General features: G+C 33.7%; 3 protein-coding genes across 9 annotated transcripts in view; 1 reads left to right on the plus strand and 2 right to left on the minus strand.

The window, feature by feature from the left end:
* The window catches only part of LOC106171458 (uncharacterized), a 45951-nt gene extending 34511 nt beyond the window's left edge, over positions 1 to 11440 (plus strand). The window contains exons 2-6 of one of the 2 annotated variants that reach the window (XM_013551813.2): positions 3956 to 4049; positions 4417 to 4524; positions 6842 to 6941; positions 7458 to 7559; positions 9584 to 11440. In XM_013551813.2, coding sequence (XP_013407267.2) covers positions 3956 to 4049; positions 4417 to 4524; positions 6842 to 6941; positions 7458 to 7559; positions 9584 to 9813 — 634 coding nt within the window. In that variant the 3' untranslated portion in view covers positions 9814 to 11440. The remainder of the gene's footprint in view (positions 1 to 3955; positions 4050 to 4416; positions 4525 to 6841; positions 6942 to 7457; positions 7560 to 9583) is intronic. The other variant, XM_087000313.1, reaches the window with a different exon arrangement.
* Positions 11441 to 12860: 1420 nt separating this feature from the next.
* Positions 12861 to 17474, minus strand: LOC106171440 (uncharacterized). The gene is made up of 6 exons (XM_013551789.3): positions 17324 to 17474; positions 16760 to 16884; positions 16285 to 16399; positions 15911 to 16044; positions 14770 to 14846; positions 12861 to 14180 (listed from the first exon to the last, which is right to left on the minus strand). Exons 1-6 carry the CDS (start codon positions 17387 to 17389, stop codon positions 14086 to 14088), a joined length of 612 nt encoding a protein of 203 aa, XP_013407243.1. The 5' UTR covers positions 17390 to 17474; the 3' UTR covers positions 12861 to 14085.
* A 1387-nt stretch (positions 17475 to 18861) lies between these two features.
* The window catches only part of LOC106171449 (KICSTOR complex protein SZT2), a 60048-nt gene continuing 52950 nt past the window's right edge, over positions 18862 to 25959 (minus strand). For all 6 annotated transcript variants that reach the window (XM_087000298.1, XM_087000299.1, XM_087000302.1 and 3 more), the window contains 11 exons: positions 24914 to 25069; positions 24316 to 24572; positions 23798 to 23981; positions 23257 to 23467; positions 22844 to 22968; positions 22242 to 22530; positions 21794 to 22007; positions 21420 to 21561; positions 20785 to 20997; positions 20280 to 20348; positions 18862 to 20025 (listed from right to left, as the gene is read on the minus strand). In XM_087000298.1, coding sequence (XP_086856424.1) covers positions 19888 to 20025; positions 20280 to 20348; positions 20785 to 20997; positions 21420 to 21561; positions 21794 to 22007; positions 22242 to 22530; positions 22844 to 22968; positions 23257 to 23467; positions 23798 to 23981; positions 24316 to 24572; positions 24914 to 25069 — 1998 coding nt within the window. In that variant the 3' untranslated portion in view covers positions 18862 to 19887. The remainder of the gene's footprint in view (positions 20026 to 20279; positions 20349 to 20784; positions 20998 to 21419; positions 21562 to 21793; positions 22008 to 22241; positions 22531 to 22843; positions 22969 to 23256; positions 23468 to 23797; positions 23982 to 24315; positions 24573 to 24913; positions 25070 to 25959) is intronic.

The following is a 25959-nucleotide window of genomic DNA, read 5'->3' on the forward strand; positions in this document are numbered from 1 at the left end:
CATTTGCTAATGAATGTAAGAATAATAATATATCTATTAAGAATGGGTCATAATACTGAGTGACTGTTCAAGACTGTTATTTGATCATGGTCCCCTAATTTGAAGGTGATCATGTGGGTATGTCCGTCTGTCACCAATTTTAAAATTATTAACAATTTATTAGATGTTAAAGGTATTTGTGTTTTATATTTAAATGAAATATGAGAAAGAATTTTAAATTGCTTTTCTTTTCATTATGAAACCTACCAGCCTTAGCATATATTCATTTGTCCAGAATTAAAACATTTAATAAAAAGGTGACCTACAATCTGGATGGCAATAAGAGAGAAGAAATCACAGAGTAATTTCACTTGGTGCTGAATGTCCTTTAGGAATATTGATCACTTCCACAAGCATAAGCGTAGGTCCAAATTTATGCTGCATTTCACCCAGATATGGCTGACTGTATTTATAGTCAAAACCACATATAATAGGATGAACCTTTTTGATTGAAGGCTTGTTCTATAACCATGAACCAGAGATGAGATTTTTCCAGCTATTGGTGGATTTCTACCTTTTAGTGTTGTGTTTGTGCTTACAACAGTGAGATTTTTCTGACCAACTATTTGGGAGTCAAAAGGTCTCATTCCTGCCATGAATGGTAGGGACTATGTAAGTTTATGAAAATTACATGACCTTAAACCGATACCACTTTGACTGATCCCATTTCCATGGGATCACGAGCCTCATATTTGTGAGTATGAATGCCCAAATTAACAGCTCAAACCATGATTTCAAGGCACGAATTTAGAATTAGTTGCCACGAGCACAGCATCAAAAAGCATGAACTATTTGGCTAACTTTCATCTGGGTCATTAGCTGTACACATATGGGTTCTTTTTCTCAACCCCTGACTATTTTCAATATTGTAGAAAATATGAGTAACTGCATGTTAGAGCTTTTGAATATTTCTAGTCAAAAAAGGTTTCTACTTTGATGAAAGAGAGAGGATTCTTGATGTTTACTGCAAGGCCAAAAAAGTGGCTAGGGCTTTTGTTGACCGAATTTGAGGAGGAAAGTGATGTTAGTTGTCATTGTCTCTCAAAGCTTAAACAAGATGTACAGTAATATATGAGTAGCATGGAAAATTGTTTCAACAACTAATTCCACCAATTCACAAATATCAGTTTTCATGGATTTTCTTCATCATTACAAATAAATAAATAAAATAAAATAAAATAAATAAATAAATAAATAAAAATTAAATAAAAATGTCTCAAAACCAATCAGACTAATGTATTTCTATAATCTATTATCCATACTGCATTTTAATTTTAATATGGCAGCAATGTGTTCTCAAAAATCTCTGGCTCATATGGAATGTAAATAAGGTAAATAAGCAGACTAACGATTTTTGGTTTGTGGCACAGTGCTAATGACTGCTAATTTTACATCTGTGCTATGAAATAGTGGTGCAAGTCATAAACTTGTGCATTAATGCCAACAATTCTGAGGCTTTATTTCACCAACATCTAATCTGTTGATAAGGCCTGGAATAGAGAAATAAACAGAAGAAATATGAGTAGAAATGCATAGACCAACCAACATGCAATTAAGTGACCAATGATTATGCAATTTTATTACAACATTGGATATTTCTGTGATAGTCATATGCATTTTATCCACCATTACACATATAAAATGTTTTACCTTTAGTCTTCAAACCTACAGAATGATGAATTTTCATCAAATTTAAGTCGAAAATTCACTAGATCAGACAATTTTTCTGAAAGTTCTGCCATTTCTTTTGCTTTTTATAGCATATTTTATCCATTGTTCTACAAATTAAATGAAAACTGTGTCATATTTTGCTTTGAAACATGCAGAACTGATTCATAGGTCCAATATACAGATCTAGTTTGATCTGTTTATATTTGTTGAAGTTATGCTGTTTTTTGTATATTAGTGGCTTTTCTTGAGATTCAATCCTTAAGCATGTTAACAGTCTCAGTATTGAACTAATTAGATTTTATTTTGAGTTTTTATTTTTATTTTTGACATTTTCAGCATCTTAACAGTCTTTTTAGTGGATTATATTAAATTGATGGTATATCTGTTAACCATGTATTTTGTCATAAAGATTCCAAAATGGAAATAAACACATATCAGTGCAGTTTGTCAAATTAAATCCCTCACAATGTCCAGAATGGAGTAAATTGGACATTTGAAATTGTTCTATTGATATTTTCCTCATTTTTTAAAAATGTTGTTAGTTGATCACTAAAATATGAAAGAAAAGTGATAATTATGTATTATGTAATAAATTGAAAATGTCAATTAACTATTTTGGTACAGTTATCTCTTGTGCACATATTGGCATGACACATAAGTGTGACTTTGAAATTTATGTTATTTGAAATTTGAAATTCAATTGGCTTGGAGACCTTTGCAAGTCACAATTTCTGAATGTGATAATGCTGTTTAACATTATGTAAAATATTGCATTAGAATTGAAGAACACCCTTTTTTGGACACTATAGTGACCTATTAAGGAAAACCATATCACCTATGATTCTCAAACTTACAAAAAATATGATAGGACTAAAACACAGCTTAATTTGGAAAAAAATTGCTTGATTGGATTCTTTTTCTAGAAGTGATGTCATTTTTAATGAAATTTTCAAGGTGTATCTTTGAACTTCCATGGACTTGAAGACCTTTAATTTACAAGTCACATTTTCTGAATATCCATGATACTCATTGTATTATTAAAATTGTTGGTGATAATGCTCTTTAGCATTATGTAATATTGCATCAAAATTGCTAAAATAAACTTGTGTAGTGTCACTACAAATGCTCTAAAAGGAAAACTTACTAATTACTTAAAACTTATTATTATGTAACTTACAAGAATCATTGACATAAAACTCAAATTGGCAAACCAGCTTGATGTCTGTACATTTGACAGCTTTGCTGCCTTGTTAAAAATGAAGTATGAATGTGATACGATATATGGAATGATGGAATAAATGAACACACAGTGGATGCAGTGCTAATTTAAATTTACACATTTGCCTGTATTTTTCATATCCGTCTGGTTGAATGGAGTTGAGCTTTAATTACTGTGCCCCTGCAGGGATGCTGCGTGGGGAGGCGTGTGAGAGGCGGAGAGACCATCACAGATTTAAGCTGTCTTTCTTTCATGTAGGTCCACCATATTTAAGTCGTGGACCAGTTATAGCACTAGGATCTTCTCATTCTGAATGGACCCAAAAATAGTATATATAAAACCAACATACATTAACTAAAAGTCTTAACTACTTGGGCAATGTGAGTGGTAAAGCATTATATGTAGCTAGGTTTGTGAATGCTTATTTTGTGAATGGCTGTGATCATGTTAAACCTTGGTAATGTAAGGAAAACTGTTGAAATCTTGAAAAAAGTTCAAATTTTGCTATATAAAGGCCACAAGCTGATCATTTGCCTTTAAGAATGTATGACATAACCATTTTCCTATCTGATTTCATGATATAGTTACAGTGAGTGAATTGTTTGGGATGGGGCTAAGGAGGTGATTCAAGAAATGTTACATTTTACTTGCATAAGAAAATGTGACATCATGTTTATTACATCTAATAAGTTGTTTTGAAGTTTACTTACTTAAAAGAATTAATTATCAGTTGTTTATTAAATAATTGAATCACATGCAGTATACCTGCCACAGTGAGGATGTTTTGCCAAATTACTTCAGAAAAACATGAAAACATCGGATATGGCTGTAAACGTAGATCTTTGGCATTCTTCTAAAGTTGTGTGAGTTAAATGCACCGTATTGGAGAAAAGAGAAACTTGACCCACAGAGTTGAGTTGAGCTATATTTTATTCATTTGTTCACCATGCCAAGAAACCACTAGGCATATACTGCATTTCATACTGGCAGTAGCAGGAGAATGACAAGTTCTCATTCTCATTCCAGGAAACATAGCAGTGGAGATTTACAGAGTCGCCTGAAGACAAGAAAGCTGCTAGGAGTAGGGGAAACTGATGATGGAGATGTCCACAGATCAAAGGTAATATAACATAAAACTGTGGGGTATCTGTCAGCGTTATGAAGCCTCCTAGCTTCTGCTGATATTACCAGAGAGGAATAAGAACAGAGCATCCTCAGGGGAATCTGATTAACATCATTTGTAAATTTTTTATTTATAGTAAAATGTGAATTCTGTAAGTTTTTTCTTGTACAACATTAAATAATGGCATGCTTTTAACACCTTGTTCCTAAAGAAATTACCTTGTAGCAATACTACTAGTACATTGGCAGTACATGGATGTCAGTTTTATAATGCCATTGTTCCAATGAAAATTGATTTTAATTAACAGAATAAACTGAAGATGGTATGTAATATCTATAAGTAATAGAAATGTTGTTATTTCCAGCTTAGCCAAATTCTTGGCCACAGTGAACAGTTGTACACAAAGTTACCCAAAGGACTACGGTTATGGCAGTATATTACAGGAGTTTGGTTCTTTTTGATAGCAGTTTGGGTAGGTGACCAGTCATTTGGTACAGCAATTTCGTCATAATTAAGTGAGAAAATCTGTGAATAATGATAAGCAACAGGCACTTCACTAAATTATGGTTTTTGCTTTTGTCTTATGCTTTCATGCTTTTCCTTGAGCCCACAGCATATGACAAAACAATCAGATTTAGACTTATTGCAATCAAATCCCATTGCCAAAATCAAAAATACCCTGCAGAAAAGCAGAACAGAAATGATATATATGGTAATGTGTGAATCAACTTGCTTGTGTTCACACCAGAGTTCCAACTCTAACTGAAACAAGTTTAAAGAGGATCAGTTGGTTACATATATATGGCAAAATAGCTTTTTCCCATTCCCTTTATTTTTATTACTACATGTAATATTAATATTATTGCAATCAAAATAAACACTTGCTTTATTCACCACCTCACTTGCTTCTGTGCATAGGTTGGCCAAGCATTAATCACAAATTTGGTTGATTTGTAAATTGGTATGACATAATGATTGGTTTCCAATGTAACTCCCAGACTAAGAAAGGTATAACCATGACAATTGGCATGGTTGATGACTAGGGTGTGAACCACAATCTTTTACCAGCGATTGGTCTTCAATTGTTTTGTTTAGGTGATATGAATGAGCCACTAATTGAAATATTCTATGAAACAAAGGCATTTCTTCACCTCTTTATGTATTAACTCACAAGTAAACCTTTCAAGAAAATTATCTGGCACAAGATTGTAGTGCTTACATTGTTGCAATTAAATGGGCATTAAAATGCTGTTGTTATTTTTTAGGGTGAAGGAGATTGTTTGAAATCGATTTTATAGTTTTCACCCCCAAAACACGTGCTGCTGTTGCATCATCATCATCTTGAGTTAGCCAATTCAATCCAATGTATTTTTGATGTGACAGCATTATCTCATAACATGACAATGTTCATTTCCACATTTTCTAAGTGAATGAGGAAAAAATTGCTGTCCTTTAACTAGATTTGCTATATACAGGATTAAGAAGTCTGGAATTTTGTGTATTTTGTTATTTGGTGAATTCAGATGTTGCAGATACTAGTAGGTCTGCTAACAGTCTAAGGAAGTCATTTGAACTTGACTTACTGAGTGGGAATGATCTGCCAGTGAGTGGTATGAATGTGTACATGAAAGCCATGCAGGGAGACCAGGTTGCTGAATGAGGTATAACTAATTGAATGCACTGTGCACAGGTGACTTAGAAATGATTCAATCAACATTACCTTTAACATTTCTGTAAAAAGTGATTTGCAAGGTATGGTATGTCTACCTTAAATCTGGTTTTTCAATAATGTTGAAAGAATGTGCTAATCAGAGGAATTAAATTAGCTAGACTCTGAGATTGCAAACCCAAAATATATTCCTATTTCCAAACAAGAAATCAGACATATGCAAAAAAAAAAAAAAAAAAGGGAATGAATGAATGAGTTAATGAATAATGACAAACATTAATCATTTGGTCATTACTCTGCAAACAGACAAAAGTTCTAATGCTGTCCTGAGGTAAATTATCATGTAGACTTGAAATGTTCCATTTAGCAAATATATTATGTCACTAAGTCACTAAACCACTTTTGGGAATTAGGGAAAGATTATGATATTTTTCACTTATGCAAGCTATTACAACAAATCTTTGTGTTGTATTGTTATCAATTTCCTGACATTTTTTTCTGTAATACATTGTGATTCTGTCTGACTGATGTAATCACAGTTGTTGCGTAGATGGTTGCTCAGCTGACTATGGGTAACATATGGAGAAGATACCAAAGGTCATATCTAAATTCTTATCTTTAATAATTCATGATAGTAATTTGGTCATTCTTGGTTGCCTACTTGACAAGGTACCTTATTTTTTCTTTCTGCGAAGATCATATAAATGTAATAATAACAGTATTATAATGAAATTATTTTATGAATTAATGAAAAAGTTTTACTTACAAATTACAATACACAGTTTGATTGAAAAGTCATTACTGCTGATTTTAACTAGCCCTATGAGAGCCATAGAGAAGATAAAATATATATATACCATATTTACCCTCAATAAATAAAGTTTAATAAATAAATAAATGAATGAACATGAATTGTCAAATGTGAACCCAGAGACTTTGCAGACTTTGTTCTTTAGTGTGTGTGCATGTGTCTGTGTGTGTGCATGTGTGTGTGACAATCTGTAGGGTCATTTTTGACTTTTACAATACAAATTTATGCAAGACATCATATAATATGGAACATTGATAATATGTTATTCTAAATAATTGGACATTTTTCAAAATGTAACATCTGTTTTAGGCATTATGTTTCCCAGCTCATTTCTTTGGGATCACATTTGATCAAGAGAACAGCAATCACTTAACTGTACCACTGAGGCTATATGGGGCAGCTCTTCTTAGTAAGTGAGAAACACAGATGACTTTGATTATGTAGTACAAATGTATGTGATAATTATATATTAAAATGACACTGAGTAACTTTTATTGTTTCTGAGCTACTTGATTAGATGTAGTATGTAATATAATTTCAATATGAATTATGTGATATTATTTCAATATGAGTTATCTTGTTGAAAATATGTCTTTAGTCCGAAGATATTGATAAATCCTTGATAATCCTTACTTCGAGAAACCTGTCGGAGATGGGTCAATCCTGCTAGATCGATCTAGGTATTGGAACAAGGTCTAAGCTTTCATAAACTTACTCCAGGTTTTATACCCATCTATGTGTTCAGAACAAATTAAAGAGGATCCAGCGTGTTGCACAGAGGGGTGGAAGACATACATGATTTCACTTCCCACACTTAATCAATAGGAAAGGGGTTGGGTCTCCTTTAACCCTCTCTTGATCTTTCTCTACATCATTGCTAATATTTCAATTTCTTAATTCTGTGTTGTTTTTTTTTTTCCTCCAGGCTTTGCCCTTCTGTTTTGGAGTACTTGGGTATCTGTGGATAAAAATGTAATCAAATGGTCTGTGGTGTCAAGCACAGTGTACTTCTCTATCCATGCTGTGGGTGAGTAATTTCCATCTATTCTCTTAATTTTAATTAAAATCTCCCTGTTTTCTCAAAGGCTCTTAGCTAATGAACTTCATTCCATGCTCTGGCCTAAAAGTCAATCCAAGCTATGACCTGGGAGTCTCTTTCCATGCTCTGTGCTAGATTTCTGGTTTCATTGTGTGAGCTAATTAGTATCATTCCATGCTGTGGGCAAGAAATCTTCAATCCATTATATTTCTTCACCATTTTGAATACATCTGTAGTTTGACCTTGAATGGTCTGCTGACAGCTGCTGCAGTAGTTTTTCATGCAATTAATGCACTTACAAAATTTTGCAAATAAACCAATGATCATGATGAATTATATCTACAGTCACCATACTATGCACAGTGACATCAGTGTATTCTATTCAAAATTAGGGAATTTGGGTGGGAAACGTGTGATTTCCTTTTGTGTGTATGACAAATATGATGCTCTGCTATCCCCTAGCCAGATATACATGATAGCATGCCTCACTATCCCTCAGCATGCTATCATGAATATTGGGCTTGTGGACTGTGCATTATTAAATACATACATTTTGATATCTGAATGCCCAGAAAACATATCTTCAATCTGTTACAACTAAAATCTAAATATTTGCATGTTTTAACACTAAGTGTGAAGGGAGTTTTCTATTACCTGCTCCTATAGACTACAGTGAAGTATAATATCTAGGGATACTAAAATCTGGGAAATGTTGACAGCATCCAGATAGGAAGCAGGAAGGAAGAATCTCTAAAGCCTTTTAGTTGTAAGTAAAATATGGCAGACAAACAGTTCAAATGGATCACTTCCATGAACTCTAGGAAAAAGGTCTTGGCACAAAGTACAGCCTATAGGGTAATTATAAAGGTATGCTCAACAATCCATATTTGAAAATGCCTCAAAGTCCTATTTTCTCTGTCTCACTGTCATGCAAACCTACTTATCTTTCCCCTTTCAGAATATGATAAAACTCCTCAAAAGCACTTGATGTTGTTATTTCTTTCTGAAATGTACAGGGAGACTTAACGGTTAATTAAGTGACTGACCAGTTATTTAAAACAAAATCATTTAATTATAAATGGTATAAAATATCAGATCTAATTGCAGGGTCTGCTCAGCAATGATTCTTGAGTAGGAGAAAATTGCTGAAAAAAATTCAATTTGACGGGAAATCCCTGATAGCTAGGATGCTAGCTAGTACCTTTAAACATGTGACTAAGACCCGTAGAAAATAAAATGGAAATCAGTTTTGTTTCTGTCCACAAAGGTGGTTTTAGTGGGCTTATTTTAATGTACTAAATGTACACACACACACACACACACACACACACACACACACACATGACCCTGGTGTTGCTTAATTCAGAGGCTGCAGTTTATCTCGAAGATGAAATCTGTCTAAGCACTAAGAGATGATCATAATTTCCCCCAGGATTCCCACATAAAGATTGCCAACAAGCCTAGGATAAATTGCAATAATAGGTGCTGCTTCACAGGAAATGAAGAGAGCCTAAACCGACATCATGATTAATGTTATTTAAAGCAGTAAACATAGTTTAAGCCTCCATTAGAGACAGGCTGTCAGGAGTGACTGCTGCAGTCTAGCAGTAGTTTTTACCCTCTGATATCAGGGAGCTCTAAAATTGTAACAGACTACTAGTGGATGCTGTGACTAGAGAGTAAACATTAATTGTCATATTTACATGGTTATCATGTTAATAAATTGAAGATGTGATCCTTAATAAATGTACAAAGTTTAATTTCAGATCACTGATGCAGACATTGGGGGAATGAATTTATTGCTAGCTATGATTTTTCATTAAATTAGTTCTATTGTCTGCTCCATAGTCTAGTCATTTGTATCTTGTATCTTTTCTTTCTTTCGGTTATTTTTCTTAGTTGTTTCTTTAAAATACTTATTTTACAATATAGATGTTTAAAAAATTCTTTTCTATTTTAATCATATAAATTCAGATGTTGTAAGACATTCTTTTATCAATTTTTCATTACAGTTAGCCTTGGAACATTATTAGTGAATGGAGGTGTGTCCAGGTATTCTGCCTTGTTGTTGTTGTGTCGCATGGGTTTCATTGGAGTAAGCATCTACTACTACCTGGCACTGGACAGTAAATTGATTCACTTACAACGAATGTGGGGATGTGTAAATCAGACTGGCGAATCGTCCTCTGCCGCCACCCCTAGCCCCAATGGAGAAGGGGGCACCTGGAAAAAGGAAAACTGATACTGAAGAATTGAAATGTTTGCCTTTGTTATCCTACATTCTCCTCTTGGCATTTACTTCTTGCATTCTGGAGTAATTAGTATTGATTACAAATACAAGCCACTTGCCAATGTGTTTTTGTTAAAACTGTGGGGTTTGGAGGGCACATATATAAGTAGCTTGCCATTTCGTATGTGTAAGAGCCAAGGGGATTGCAAGGCACCCCATATATATATAGACATTAGCCCACTTAGTCTCTTAATAAGGCAAAACCCTCCAGCAGAAGCAGAGAATTGGCATAATGCCAACAAAGAGTAAACAGAATCATGCTCTCAGTTGTTACCATTTCTCCAGTTGTATTTCTCTTTGATGGCAGGAAAAGTTACCAGTTAGTTACATTTATATCTGACCTGTTCAACAAAAAGGTAAAAACAGTCAATGGTAATTTAACTTCTTATTGCTGCAGTTCACTGGCTTGTCTGAAGTGTTGTGAATTAATTGTCACAAAAAGTTCAGAAGTAATGTCTGCTATTTTCACTGTAGGACATTCATGTATCAGCATGGTGCATAACTTACAACTGACAGAGAGGAAACCGGCTCTGAAAGGATGCACGTTTACATAAGCAGTGAAAAACTGCTGCATTTGAACAGATGGAAAGTTTTGTGCAAAAATCCACTACATTCAGAAGTGGCGTTCCAAAGATGTTCAGTTTATTGTTTCCCATCAGGGTGGATGTTTGTTGTCATTTGTTTTCTTGTCAACATGGCTTACTTGTTTATTATCTCATATCTTCCCCTAACCATGTGCGTCAGCTGTTCTTTTATTGGAATCAATAAACTGTATTTTAAGGACCAATTTTCATTTTTGATGTAAAAGTTACAAAGATGCTTTAGTAACAAAATAAGTGGGCAGTGTTGTAAAGAAATCACATGAAGAGTAGTATTTGGTAAAATCATGTAGTACAAAGGTGGCCTTACTACTAATTAAAATGAGTTGTTTACCTGGGGTATGGGGGTGGGGGGGGGAGACATGCCTGTTGTATTATGTTATCAGTTTTAATTTAAATGAGATATATAATTGTACATTTTAATATGAAATGTAGTGTTTGTAAACATATTGGTCTAGTATATAATTTATCAGATGTAATATATAGTGCAATATTTCCAGGGTGTGGCAGGTACTCCTAGCACTATCTTATTTCCAGTGTTTTCCAAACATCAAAAACTAAAAGTGCTAAAAGTGTGTCCTCTTATACTGATGCTGTATGTCAGTCATATGTTTTGAAAAAAAAAAAAAAAAACACAGTAAATAACGACACTTTTCATGTAATCAAATGGAGACAAATAATTTGACTAACAATGACTTTTTGATAAATACCTTGTTACCCTTAGCAAAGAAAAATTTGCCAGTAAATAAATATCAGTTAGTTAAAACAATAGGTCTTTGCTATAATATTACCGTACCATTTCATAATCTCAAATGATGCACTATTTGCAGACTAGTGTATTCCTCTAGGTATATCTGTCACACAGTTTTAACTGGGAATAATTTCATAGGTACTGAAGCTTGCATATAGTAAACCTTAATGTGCAATTAATGTACAATGGCAAAATGAGTGTAACAGCATTAAACATATTATGAAAATTCTGTTTTCTTTTTTATGTTTATAAGATTCAAGATCTAGAATTCTAGCATGAAGAAAAATCAGATATGTCAAAAGTGGCATGTTTGTTTTATTTTTGTCTCTGAAGATTTTATATTAAGGATACAAAGGGGGTCTATTTTTATTATTTCTATGTAAAAGAAACTCTAGTTGAGCAGAATGCAAGGGAATACAACATCCATTTGCCAAATAGAATCATGTATCACCTCCCACATTAATTAGATTATCTTTGGTTTCTTTTATGTTTTTCAGTGTTGCCAGATATTCCCTTTCTCAAAGTCAACAGACTTCCATCACCTTAACAGAAATTCTTTGAGAAAAATAAAATCTTACGTTTACAGTAAAAATAATATTTAAATATGATTATTTCAAATCTTTTGGTGCTTCATGAATAAAATTACTGCCTTTCCTCAGTCCTCCTGTCTTAATTGAAGTAAGAGACCCAATTCATGTCAATCGTTATTCACCTAAAACTGTGTTACATTATTTATTGATTTTGTATGCAGTGTAAAACATACTTCTTAATTAAAAAGTTCATATTTGTAGCCAATTTATTGACACTGTAGTATAATGTCATGTCCTACTTTTCTTCTAAAAACAAAATTAGTGCTGCTCCCTTCTCATTATATCCTGGATTACGTGCTTTTTTTTTTTTTTTTTTTTTTCAATTACTTGTCTCTAGAACTTGGCATTAAAGATGGCTTGGGGCCACTGAAGACCGATCTTGGGCCAGTGAATAACAGGGGTTACTGGCCCGAAGGGCAAGTAATATTTAAAGCACCAAGTTACCCTTGTAATATTTACTGGCCCATAGTGTGAAAGTTAGTGTGAAGCCCTGTTCTCATACAATTTTTGCTTTTATGACAGGTCAGAAGGGGCGAGATAAATAAAACATTCAAAATAATTGTCACTATTGTTTTTTTTTTTTGTTTGTTTGTTTTTACAGATGATAGTAAAGACTGAAATGAACATTTTTGCCACATTTTAAGAAGTTAAAAGCAGGGTTCCTCTTAACTGAACTATTTTGTCTTACATGATTACACAAACACAAAATGATTTTGTCATTTTCTTTTCACACCTCTTCTCCCTCTTTTGCTCCCATAGCCTTGCATTGTATGGTATAATCTCAATTTTTTGTTTCGATAATTTTAGAGATAAAGGGGTTTTAGTAGCAAGTTATTAAAAAACTGCTTATAAGTTACAGACCAGTGAAAATCCAGTGTTTTTGAGTTTTGAAAATGTATGTACTAGTACTTAAATTTCGTGTAAAATGTACTTCAAATCCCAACCACAGTCTTTAAAGACAAAGACAAAGTCTTAGATAGCATTGATTTTCACACAAGGAAAGTACAGTGTATCAGTCTTTGTAAACTGAAGGAGTGATAACATGCCACAGACAACTGATTACAGTTTCCTTTGTTTTGTTTTTTTTATTGATACTATATCCAAGTTACTGGAAATATATCTTAGTTACAAACCACTCGTCCTTACACAATCAATAAATACTCTTTTTTTCTCTCTTAAAAATGTCTTTCAATTATATTGACTACAGAACTAATGGAGTGATAAAGTTAACACATGCAAACCTTTCATATTTTTTCAATGTAAAAAATGCTCCAACCCTTTCATAAAATTACATCCAGAAAGTGATAAGTGAACGTGATAGTACAGATATCCAATCATATTCATTATGGTCCATTCATAGGAAAAAAATCATTTTGTTAAAATCACAGCAATTTTCCACTACCTACATAGTAATAGAGTATTTGCTAAATTAAGTGCGTGAAAACTCCATTGGTTGCCAAACCATGGGGAACAGACCTCAGTACTTTACATGCTTCAGTAACAAATCACGTCAGATCCTCTTCTGACGTCATTCCATAATTAGTAAGGCTATTTTCAGCTACATCAAGTAAAAAACCTAGCATGACAAAAGAGACTTCCCTGACAGAACCATATCTCCAAGCACTAACTGAAAATACATGCCAATACAGCTTCAATTAAAACTAGAGTTATTGGCAGTATGTATGTTCACAGCACTTAGGAACACCTGCTCTACAGGAAAATGTTCTGCTTTATAAATATTAAACCTACCAATAGTAATCAGTGTCTAACCTCAAGAAATCAAGGCATTCCCAAATATAATGAGACATGTTTCAAATTAATTCTGAAGAATGACAATTTCTTCCTAGTGATTAATACTACATGAAACACCTGTCAGGTCAGTAGACAAGCACTGACCACAAATTTACCAGAGACTGAGACAGGATTAATATCAGGGCTTTACACAAGGAAATAGCTGGAAGAAATTGTAATGTTATTTTGTACTTGTTTTGTACTTTTACTCAAAATGCACTCCCATAAAACAAGCAGTTGTATCAGATCTGAACACTTATGAATACTTCAGTCTCAGTGGGACTTCCAATGGACATATTCATAAAGTTAAGTCAACCCTTTCTATTGAGAAGATTTCTAATTATATTCAGTCAGAGTAAAACAAGGTAGATTTAAATTCAGAGGCATGTGTAGGTTGTAGGCAAAACTATTCATGAGCATAAAAGGGTAAAAAAACGTTTTTGTCTGCTTGTTCAAATCTTACAAATCCCAGGATTCTTACACAGCATGGATATCAGTCTTCATCACTGTCATCGCTACCTCCACCATGTCTCTGATAACCAAATACAGTCTTTTTCTCCTCCTCCTCTCCAGCAAATTCTATCACTCCTGGAAATACAGATTATAAATTTAATCATAATATTGATACAATCAAACTATCATAATAGTGCAGGAAGTGTGTTGTTGAAAAACATAAAGTGGAGTGTTGTATAGATTGCAAATGGCACTGGCTGTGTTTCTAAAATTGGTTTACACATCCATGGCCATATAAACTATGGCTGGTTGAATATATACAGACATGGTTGAATATACAGACATGGCTTCTCCCAATAATGGGTGGTGTCTCTTATTACTTTTCAACCATCTAGCTAAGAACCTGATGTAAAAGGCTAAGATTGAGACAGCATCTTCATTTTTTTCCTTTTTCAGTGGTTTAAAGACCTTATGTTTACCTAAAAGACTATAATTAAGGATCATGAATTGTATTTACCTACCCATCTTAATAATTTACAGAAAGAACATTACTTAAATTTACAATATGTTTGTCAGGTATGTCTAGACAGATTAATACCATCAGCAAAATAAATAAAACAATTGTCTAGTGTTTTTCCATTTAGACCTTTTCATAGCAGCTAGGAAGTGCTATTCAGCACATCTTTAAGTTATACAAGCTGAAACCATACAAACCAGTGCTCACCTGATTTCCCCAGTCTTCTTTCTAAGGCTTCGGTTTGAAAATGATCTGAATCACCCAAGTCTTCAAAACCAATTAACCTGAAAGTGCAGTTATGCATGCAGACACTCATATATATATATATATATATATATATATATATATATATATATATATATATATATATATATATATATATATATATATATATATATACAGTGTTTGCTTCTTAGGAAAATAAGTTCAGCCACCTTGAAAATTAGCTGGCTAGAATGCCTGCTGGGTGGGAAAACTTCTCTGCCCATTCTGAAAGTTGTCTGCCCCGGGCAGACGGTCCAGCCTTAATTTCTAACACTGTATATATATATATATATATATATATATATATATATATATATCCTAAGTACAAAGGGCTTTCTTAACCTGAATTATAATTTCTCCTAGACAATATCAACTGATTTTATTGTAACAGGTGCTTCTGAAGAACTGTACTGAAAATACTGATAGAGCAAGTGTTGCTTTGTTGCAATAACCAATACTTCGTGCTTGTACCACATCTCACAAAAGTGGCCTATTCAGACTTCATAAACAGTAATTGGTAAGATTTGGGAGCACAAATTCACAACTCAAGCCACGAATTAAGCACCCAAATGTAAAATTAGTAGCCATGAACACAGAGTTGGACCACACAAAAAAATTTGACCAGCTTCCATCTGGGTCTATGGCTTCCTTTTTTTAATACGACATCAATATGCTCTTGGCAACTTCAGGCTTATATGAACATACCGGACAAGTAGATAAGCAGATTAACGGTTTTAGGGTCCAGTCGGTGTGCTCGTAGCTACTAATTTTACGTTAGAGTTCTTAATTGTGGCCTGAGTCATTAATTTGGGCATTTGTGCTCACACATCTGAGGCTTAAGTTTCTAAGGCCTGCTTTAACTACAGTACTGCTGGCATACTTCAAGTTCATGAATGCATCAGATGTTCTGAGGAAAGAACATTGAATATCAAAATACTCTCTTTTTCACTGTGTGTTTCTTGGACAAATGGCAAGAGGGGTTTTGTGAGAACCTACCATGAAGGAAAAAAGTGAGTGAGCAGGCAAGTCTAGATAATATTACTGCTAGTTGAGCAATGCTGTCCATTTATAAAATGCTACTTACTTGTCTATTACTTTTCCTTCACGAAAACAAAAAAGAGCTGGAAGAATGCGGATTTTCAGCTTTTCTACAAAGAATTTGGCCTTTTCTACATTAATTTTTGCAAACTTTGTTTCAAAATATTTTTCTGAAAGTTTCTGAAATGAAAAATAAATTAATTGTATGAATATAAATTTCCTTCACCATTCTCAAATATTGTTGGATATACTATGAGTACGAGTAGTGCATATGGCAAAATGGTACTGAGATTGGAGAATGTTTTTGAAACTGCAAGATTTAAAATGACTCTTAAAATAAAGACTGTAGTCAGTTCTTGAATACATCTGGACATGAATAAACTTATAAAGAATTTTTTGCTAAAATTAGTGAAATTTCACCTGTAAATGACCATCTAATATTGCACAGCGTCTAAAGTCGGGATGAAAGAAATGTACTATACATTTTTCTTCTGATGTTGTGAGATCTAAAAATTCTTTTTCTTCTGTCAGTTCACTGAAATCAAATTGTTTCATAAAATAAATTACATGTAAATCTTTCTACATGATATTTTTGTCCATGTTTTACTCCTTACTGCTGCTATAAACCACTGAATTCCTGTGCTTTAATCTTTCAAAGTTTCGATATCAAAACATAATAACAAGAAATTTGTCAGAAAAAATAATATGTATTCATTACGTATATGTCTGTTCCCTGTTCTGAGAAGAAAACTTCTGATTCTAACACCCAAATTGTGGATAAATGCCATAAGTGATATTAAGAAAGATGGGTACATGAGGTATTAAATAAAATAATGAACACAGCATAGCTGGTATTGTTTTAAAACCATTTCTACAACAATAATCATCTTTGCACCTATAGATTCCATATCCTTTGGTCTTCATTTCTTGAAACTGGTGAGCTTGACGTTTCAGAGCTTCTAGTCTTGCCTCACGAATGTGAGCTGGGATCTCTTCATTTTCTAATTCTTCTAACAACCTCTGTAAATATGAAACCTTAACATATATTTCATAAGAAGACGTGAATAAATGGTATCATTCCTGGAATCAACAACATTTATTCGATTTGAAAGAAAGGAAATATATATTTGCAGTTCACTTTGCTTTTCCTAGCTACGTCATACATGTAAAAAAAAAAAAAAAACTAATTCGAACTTAGGTTCTGTATTACTTACTAATGTTTTGCATTTCACAAGATTTTGGTGAAAGGCTGTTTTATTAAGAGGTAGGCCCCGACTTAAAAAAACACCGACCCCCACCAAGTCTTTATGTTGTGAAAGCGGTGTGAAAGTTGATAAACGCTTAACGATTGTATATAATGGTAGTTTGCCATCTGTACTTAATTATCGGTGTAGAAATTAAGCCCACAACATCATAAACATTCCACACGTATAATTTTACTATACCCATAATTTCTTACCTCCTCTGCCAGTGATTCATCTGCAAGTAATTGCTCGGCATCTTGTGCTGTTGCTGAGGCCGCCATATTTAAACTAAAGGGTGCGCCCAGAAGATGCCTTCAAATTCAGAAGATCGTCATTGTACAAGCAAATACAAAATATAATTTTGGCATATTTCTTATTTATGTGATTAAATGAGCAAAACGTGATTGCGTTAAATACCTCTAGCATAATATCTATGGTATTGATTGATGCACATTTTGATACACAAATATAATTCTAGACATTTTGGCTTATCTTGGAACTGAGTGCGCGCGTTATCAAATTTCGAGTTGGTCTACTCAAGGAGTTATAACATCTGTTATAACTCCTTGGTCTACTCAAGATTATAAAAACAGACCGAGATGCTTTTCAGATTTCCTATACTTCGTTTTTAAATCTTGAATATACCAGCACTAAGATCCAAACTACAGTCTAATTTTTTCATCCCTCTCTTTTCAGTGAGATAAAGAATGACACTCAAAGTGAAACAAGAAAATCTTTTATTACAAGTCCTTATAAATAGCACAGAAGGGGGCCGTAGCAATAGTCTTAAGGTTCAATAGTCCGAAGGTTCATTGGTCCGAATGTTCACTACAGAACCTTCGGACCAATGAACCCTTGATTAAAAAAACCGATAAAAATGTTACCGTTTTTCGGACCAATTAACCTTCGGACCAGTGAACCTTCGGACAATCGAGACGCCCCCATCGATACAACCCCTCTAAAATTACCGCAATACAACGAACTGTACGTGCACCGTTACTCCCAAGCATATCTTTACTCCCCTGCATTGATTCTCCCCCTATACAATGTTTTCATGTTAATGTTGCTGACATTGTTACTTATGTTAAAAATAGTTCATATAAATTTGATAAGTTGACTAAGGAGTCGGGAGCGCCGCCTATCCTCAATTGGAGAATTTTTTTTTTCAAATGGACAAATGGACTGGGTATTGGTGTGATATGTAGAAAAAATTACAATTTACCACAGGGAAACCCGTGGTGATGTTGCTTTTATGCTCTTAAATTGCCTACACTTTGGATTTGACATATTCCTTTGAATAACGTTTTTTTTAACTCTGACTGATCACAGAATTTTGTTGTTATGCCCATTAACCACAGTTGATTTTAAAAACTTAAATTCGTCTATCGACCATGTTTATTTATAGTTGTTAACCATGATCTACGTAACCTGAATTTTCTAAGGGCTCAAAAACCATCATTAGGCCTATCATCATTAATGTAGAGGTGCTCTGTCCCACAGTGATTGCACTAGTAAATGTTAGTTTTAATACTGTTATCAAACATTGCCCATCTTTGTCAACGATAGGTCTATAATTATATTCTTTCCTTTGACTTGCAAAACTGGGCTGAATGTGGCACAGGTATTAAGGTGGTGCAAGACAAGTAATTAGTGCTGTTCGTTTTTTTTTTTTTTTTTTAATAACGATCTCGGAGCATGTTGGCAATACATGATACAACTGCATCCTACCACACATAAATAAATAAAGACTGGGCACAGACCAAAACAGAGTTGATTTTAATAGCCTATTAAAGAAAATATTTAAACATATGATACAAACATCAGCATCATACTTTATATTTTCAAATTGTACATAATGCATTCAAATCTCACGCACATGTGAAAAGCACCTTATAACAATAAATTTCCACCTTATACCCCCCATACACATAAATTCACTTTTAAACATTTATTAAATTCTGAAAAGGGGGTGGGGGGAAAGAAGTAATACTACCTGTTTATAAAAACAGCAACACTTACAGTCAATGAATTACTTGCAATCTTTCATATTGCATTTCTGAATTGTTGCTACTTTAATTTCCTTTAAAAAATTTAGACAGTTTGTGCACAAAAACTGTTAACCGAACAATTATTGGCATACAAGTTTCTATGACATTAGTTTACTGCAAATTGGTAAACTGTATTGGCCTACTATTATCAATAATTTAAGGTATGACCACCATCACACTTCCTTAAAATGAAATATCATGGCAATGTGCCAAACAATTCGAATGGTGTGATCAATTCAAGCAAATGGATAAAATAAAGTATGAACCAATATTCACATATTACTTGTAAAATTCAGCTTATTTACAAATTTTATGCTGCAATTAAACTGTTCAAAGCTTCCTAAGGAACAGAGGTGATAAATTATTGATGCAAAATACTCCTCGAAAATACAGTAACTTTACCTTTTATTTTCAATGTTAACTTTTTTAGATGCTTACATTCAAAACAGTGCATCAAAACATATTTCAGATCTTTTTGCCATTTCTTTTCAGGATAAAATATATCATCTTTTCTCAACAATAAGAAACTACATGCATATTCTCAAATCTTGGTGGTGTTATACAATATTAGTCTTTCAGCTAACAGGGTTTAATGTTTTAAATTAGGTCTTCATATTTTGCTTATCAGTCAACAAGTTCACTTTATATCAATGCATAAAGTTACCCCCTAAGCAAACCCCTAAAACATGTCCTCTGATAAGAAATCTTTTCTTGGGAAAAGATATCTGTTTCTAGGTGATGCCTGCCCACATGTGGTAGCAGCAAGCATTGATGAAGCCCTCTATGTGTGTCTGCATAGCTTGTGCTGGGCGACTAGGATTGGAGACAGATGATTCCTCCACGGTGTCTCTATACACAGCACATAAGTCCTAGGGAGAGAGAAACAGACATACTTCTGATAATATATTTGGCAGCATGTGTAAACACATTAAAATGATTTTTCAATTATCATCTTTGTCATGCCAATTTGCTAAATTCATGAATGATGTTTTTACCATAATAGTTGTAGTGAAAATCTTAAAACATTTAACTGACCCAGCTTATATACCAAAGGCAATGGTTAATACTGATAGTGCATACTATTTATATTTATTCAAACAATAAATAAATTGCTTAAACTCACTGCTTTGTTGTTCATTTTATCCAGACTCAATAAAATAAATGTATCCAAGTAGTTAGGATTGGGTATGGCCTGCAATGATAAACAAATAATTAACCAGACATTTCAAAGCACTCAAAATTGTACAGACCTCAGTCAAGACAATTAATTTTCTAAAAATTAACAATTAATTAATTAGTTAATCAATTAATTAATCAATCTACCAACTAATTAATTAATTATCACCAAAATCTAATTACTAGTTAGCCATTTATGACCTGTCCTGAAATCCACCCATGACCTTTGAGTTAAGTAAGCTGGTGACAAACAAACAGACAAATAAGTGAAATATAACCTCCTTGGAAGAGCTTATTACAGAAATCACATTTATTGCTGTAACCATTTACTCCTTTTTTTTTCTTTTTTGTTATTATGAATAGCACAAAGAACTTGTACAAGTTAAAAATATTCATGTATTTCATGAATATTTGAAATGTGTGATGTCAAAGAGCCCTGCTATTTCACCTACCACATGCTGCACATGTTGGTCCTGACTAACAAAATATCTGTGATTATCTACATAATCAGGTTTGGCCATGAGGACCCGTGCTAGACCCTGAAACCACTGGATACTCATGTTCTTGAAGGCTATCAACCTGCTGTCAATGTCCCCCAAGGGTACTTTGTGGACCACCTCCAAGAGCTCCATGAACTCCGCGAAACTTAGCTTCATCATCAGTTGCTGGAATATTAGTGTTCAATATAAAGTAATTAAAAAGGTTTATATTATGGTTAATCATTTGACATGAAATCTGACAGCTGAAGTATGGGAAAGAACAGTTTTAAACCAAGCAAAACAATGCACAGATTAGGTATTCAATACAGAAAAGTCAATCAATGTCGTTCATATTCCTGAACACTGACAGATGACCAGAAACCATTTATATGTGTGCATGCTAGTTTTGCTGTTGCACAATTTAGTAAGAACTCATTGACAATAAATCAAAGAAGTCATCATTGCGCATGTTGATGGTAAAATAACCAGTGGCATCTGTAATTGCCCAATTTAATTTTTTGGAGTTTTAACTTAATATATAATATCAATGAACATATGATATCAAAAATATCTTCAACATATTAATGAAATTTGAACAGTGTCCTCACCCTGTCTCCTCGGCTCTCCTCAGTGTCACTCCTCCCCTTGCGCTTATCATCCTCCCTGACATCACTGACCAGGAGTCTGTTCCACAGGATGTCTCGACGGCACTGAATTTTAGCATTGTCCACCATCTGGGATATACGCTCTCTGGAAATGAAAATAGAATTTTCTTTATCTCCAAACTTGGGTTGGGAAAAATTATTTCTTAATTTGAAATTTTAAACAGATATAAAACGATAACAGTCTTTTGTAAAATATCTTTTAAGAACTTTTAGGGAGTTATCAACTTTCTGAAGCAAAAATGATCTAAAATATACATATAAAAAAACCTTAAAACAGCTAATCAGCACATGTAACACTTTCAGCTAATCCTTTCTACCTGGCAGCCTCCTGTTCTTTCTCCAACAGAGCATACATTGGCGTCTGGTGATTGGCTGTAAAACCCAGGTAATTGACACTGGTCACCTCCTTAGAAAACCTGGACAGCTCAGTTTCTGGACGCACATTGATGTGCTGGCTGACCGGCAGTGGGGGGATGTCAGTCGGTGTCACAGAGTACACAGTTGTCTCAGGGACACTACCACTGACAGACCCTGTTAATATATTTTCAGCACATAATTACTGCTACCTTCTTTGTCAAAATAAACTTCACAAAACGTGTTATATTCCTAGTGTTTATAATATTAAACATACTTGAATTTTCATATGCAGGTGTATGAAATAAGAAACTTGTTATATTCAACCACAGAGGCCAATAAACTTAATGGAAAGAAAAGATAATATAAATGCACAGTACTTGTATTTGTGATAATCTAAAAAGAACTTACCTATAGACTGTCTCTGTGTACTGGATGTTAACCTGGTCATCCCAAGCCACTTCTCCAACATAAGGATTGGATACAAGTCCCTCTTACTGGTTAAGATCACATAGTATTTCAGAGAAATGGTGTCCTGCTTGTCTTTCTCACTGTATCTCACAGGTGCATCATGAGTAATAACAAGTCCAATGTTGAAATCACTGGACTTCTGTTTTGTGTCATCCTGAACATCCAGTGCGGCTCGTCTCGTAAAGTGAGAGACAAGGGCATACTGGTTACGGAGAGGAAACTGGGCCTCCTGTTGGATAGCAATGAAAATCTATTATGAAAATATATTTACAAAATTTGGAATATATATTTACAAGAATAAAAACAAAATCTTTTAAGATTAAAATATTAAAATAGCTTAATGTTGTGCGATACTACACAACTGCCATTGCAAGAGTACAATTAGATGGATGAAACTGTGCTTGAATGAAGGAACTATTCTGCAGTTTTTTTTAACTCTATAAAATTTAAACAAATACAAGTAGAAAGTAATTTATGTACAATTGAACTGAACACATTCAGCTCTGAGGGAATGCTTCTTACACACAGGCCTTGGTACATACCAAGTCATCAGTGCCAGGGGAAGGCTTCATCTTGACAGACTTCATCTTGTACATCTTGTCATGGTTCAGTATGTAATCATAAAGGTGGGTGTTGGGGCTGTTGGTGTCTCTGGTTTCATGGACACCTAAAATGTATATTATCTTAAACGTATTACTGAAAATATTAAAAATTTAAAATCAATTATACTGTACGTATGTTTTTGCACTTCACATATTCTTAAAATGAATAATTTATCAGTGACGCAGTGACACCAGAACGATTTCTCTACACAGCTGCTTGCATTTACAAAGGTCAACAAATGTTATGGTAGTATTTGTCTTTATATTTTAACATTTGTTTCTAATTATTTGCTTTTTTGTCTGAAGTGTAAAAGAGCAGCTTGTAAAAACAATATGTCAGTTATATTTTGTACCTTCATATACACAGTTCCTTGAGAAGGATGGAGGGTTGGGATAACATTTGATAAAGTCAGCCAGAAAGTTGGCCAAGTGGTAACCATCATGTAACATAGGCCTTCCTTCTATGTACCGCTGTACACAACGAAGATGGAAGTCATAGGCAAATGAATGGACATGAGACAGGTCCTTCATTTTGTCACATTCATCTAAGAAGTGCATAGTAAGCTGAAAGAAAAACAACCCCTATGTTTAAATAGGTCTTAATTGTCCAATTTTAGGAAATTAAAATTCATATTACTATTAATAATTATCCAATCACATGTTATTAGCTAGATCTTATACTCTTTCAAATTCTTTTTTAAAATAGTATGCCACAATTCAGTCCAGAAAAACAGAAATAATATTCATGAAAATAATATTTTTTCATTTCCAAAGTAAAATAAATATGTTATAGCCACTGGTGAGATGTTCCCATGTTAACACCTGCCAAATGCACATCCCATACCGATCTCATGGGACTTTCATAAATTCACAGCAGTTGTACTATCATAATACCTGGGAATTCACATTCTGACCAAGAGGGAGCTTACTGCACTCAAAGGCAAATAATTTGATGCAGAAAAAGATGTCTTTAAAGCTCAGCTCCATCAGCATGATACCACCTGGAAGTGTCTTCTGCACCACATGTACCATGCTGACTTGACTGCTGGGAGGGCGCACTTCTCCCTTCCCCTTCATCCTGAAATATAACTCCTGGGTTCACTTTTAGGATTCATTGTCATGAACATGTATAGTAAAAAGACCTGACAATGAATCAACTAATACCCGCTGCCCAAAAATGCATTTTAGATTGCTAAAGTCATAATCACTGAAAATAGCCATCCAAACACTTATAATGTATATTTAATTACAGAGATATAATCTTAGGATTTCATCACAAAAATGCTTTATCATCTTCATAAAAAGGAATGTATATATAAACATTCCAATTCTAATAAAAATGATTTTATACTAATATTATTGGCCAAATACAAAAGTAAAGTGCTGTTTTATCCTTTGTAGAATCCACCAACCTATGTTTGGGAGAAGCAGTGACTTGGACAGGCATAAAGCCCAGCTGCTGGAGGTACTGCATATATAGCTGAATGAAGTGAGTTCTCAAGTCCACATGCCACATTTCCTCTTCTTCTTGACTGGGATTCCTGAGACGTGGAGATTCATGACTTGGTGCCTGACTCAACTGGGATGCTGTAGAGGTATGGCGTATCTTTCCTTGCTGGCTGTCTGATCGCTTGCTTTTGACACTGGTTCCAGAGTTTTGTCTAGAACGCTGAAGCAGATAAAGAAATGTACAACATTTAATATTTAATAAAAATAGGAATATACACAACATTTGACATGAAACAATGTCTTGATATTCTCAATAATGCACTGCATTAGAAATGATGTTCATTTACATATTTAAAAAAAATTAAAAAGCAATTTTACATTATCAGTCACTGCAAAAGAAAAATAACTTGAATTGCAAGTTTTGAACATTCTTAACATGGACTATCTATTACATACATTAAGTTACTATCCTTACATACACTGTCTTGCTGACTAACACTTAAATCCACTGACGGTCTATTAGCATTTTACTGGCATTTAAACATAAGATCCTAAACTTACAGAGTTCTCCTCATGAGGGGTAGACGTGGTCGACTCTCCTTTTTGAGGACAGGTGGATTCTATGACAGTCTTCCTCCGCAATGGACTAAACAGCAGTGGTGTTGTCACATTGTGGACAAGGTGAGAGTTTTGTTTTAATAATCTCAACATATCCTCCTATAATACCAAAGAAATATTTATTAACATGAAATCAAACATTATTTAATCAAACCAAACTAACCCTTTAAAGGGAAATTTTATTCTATGTTCCATCAAATATTCTAGAAACCAATAAATCTTCCAGGCTTTTTTATTGCAAAAATTCACTTTTAACTTTCTAAAAAGGTAATTAATGTAAAAAAATTCCCTTGTCCAAAAATTTTACACTTGTGTTACTCTAATCAATTCCTCAGTGTGAATACTACTACCTACGCTGAATTATTTTGTTGTATAAGCATGTGCCCCAGCCCCCATCATGGTTCATGTTTTTTTTTGCCCTAGCTCTTTATAATTTTTTAATAATAATAATAATAATAAAACACTTCTTTAAAACTGCGCTACACATGCGTCTCAGCGCTGTTTACATAAAAAATAAAAACTCCACAGATAAATTAAAGCCAGTATAGACTAAAAACAGAATACTTAAAAATTTTAAAAACTAAAAAGATGCTATAAATTAAAGTATTCTTTAAATAAAAAAGTTTTTAAATTCTTCTTAAAACAGTAATATGAGTCATCCAGAGACACATTAGATCTTGTGATAAAATTAGACCATAAAATCGGTGCACAAATCTCGAAACTTCTGTGTCCATATGTTTTAAGAGTCTTTTTGGTGTCTTTTCGCTTAAGTTGAAGTTGTCCACTAGATCGAAGTGATCTGATAGGAGTTAAATGTTCTATGGTAGAATTTAAGTAAAATGGACAGTCGCCCTTTAAAATCTTAAAAGTCAAAAGTAATATTTTAAAAACTATTCGTTGAGACACGGGTAGCCAGTGGAGGTTTCGCAGAATTGGTGTGATGTGGTCGGACTTCTGAGTTTTACAGAGGAGACGAGCAGCAGAGTTCT

This window comes from Lingula anatina, chromosome 1 (assembly GCF_051362555.1).
Source record: "Lingula anatina isolate TDL-2025a chromosome 1, LinAna3.0, whole genome shotgun sequence".
NCBI classification, from domain to species: Eukaryota; Metazoa; Brachiopoda; class Lingulata; order Lingulida; family Lingulidae; genus Lingula; species Lingula anatina.

What these genes read in the sequence shown, in the direction of transcription:
- LOC106171440 (XM_013551789.3), bottom strand. Translation starts at nt 17,389, where the DNA reads ATGGCGGCCTCAGCAACAGCACAAGATGCCGAGCAATTACTTGCAGAT. An exon ending in TATTAGATGGTCATTTACAG is followed by an intron (nt 16,045 to 16,284) that starts GTGAAATTTCAC and finishes TTTTCATTTCAG; the next exon opens with AAACTTTCAGAAAAATATTT. An exon ending in GAAGGAAAAGTAATAGACAA is followed by an intron (nt 14,847 to 15,910) that starts GTAAGTAGCATT and finishes CTGCACTTTCAG; the next exon opens with GTTAATTGGTTTTGAAGACT.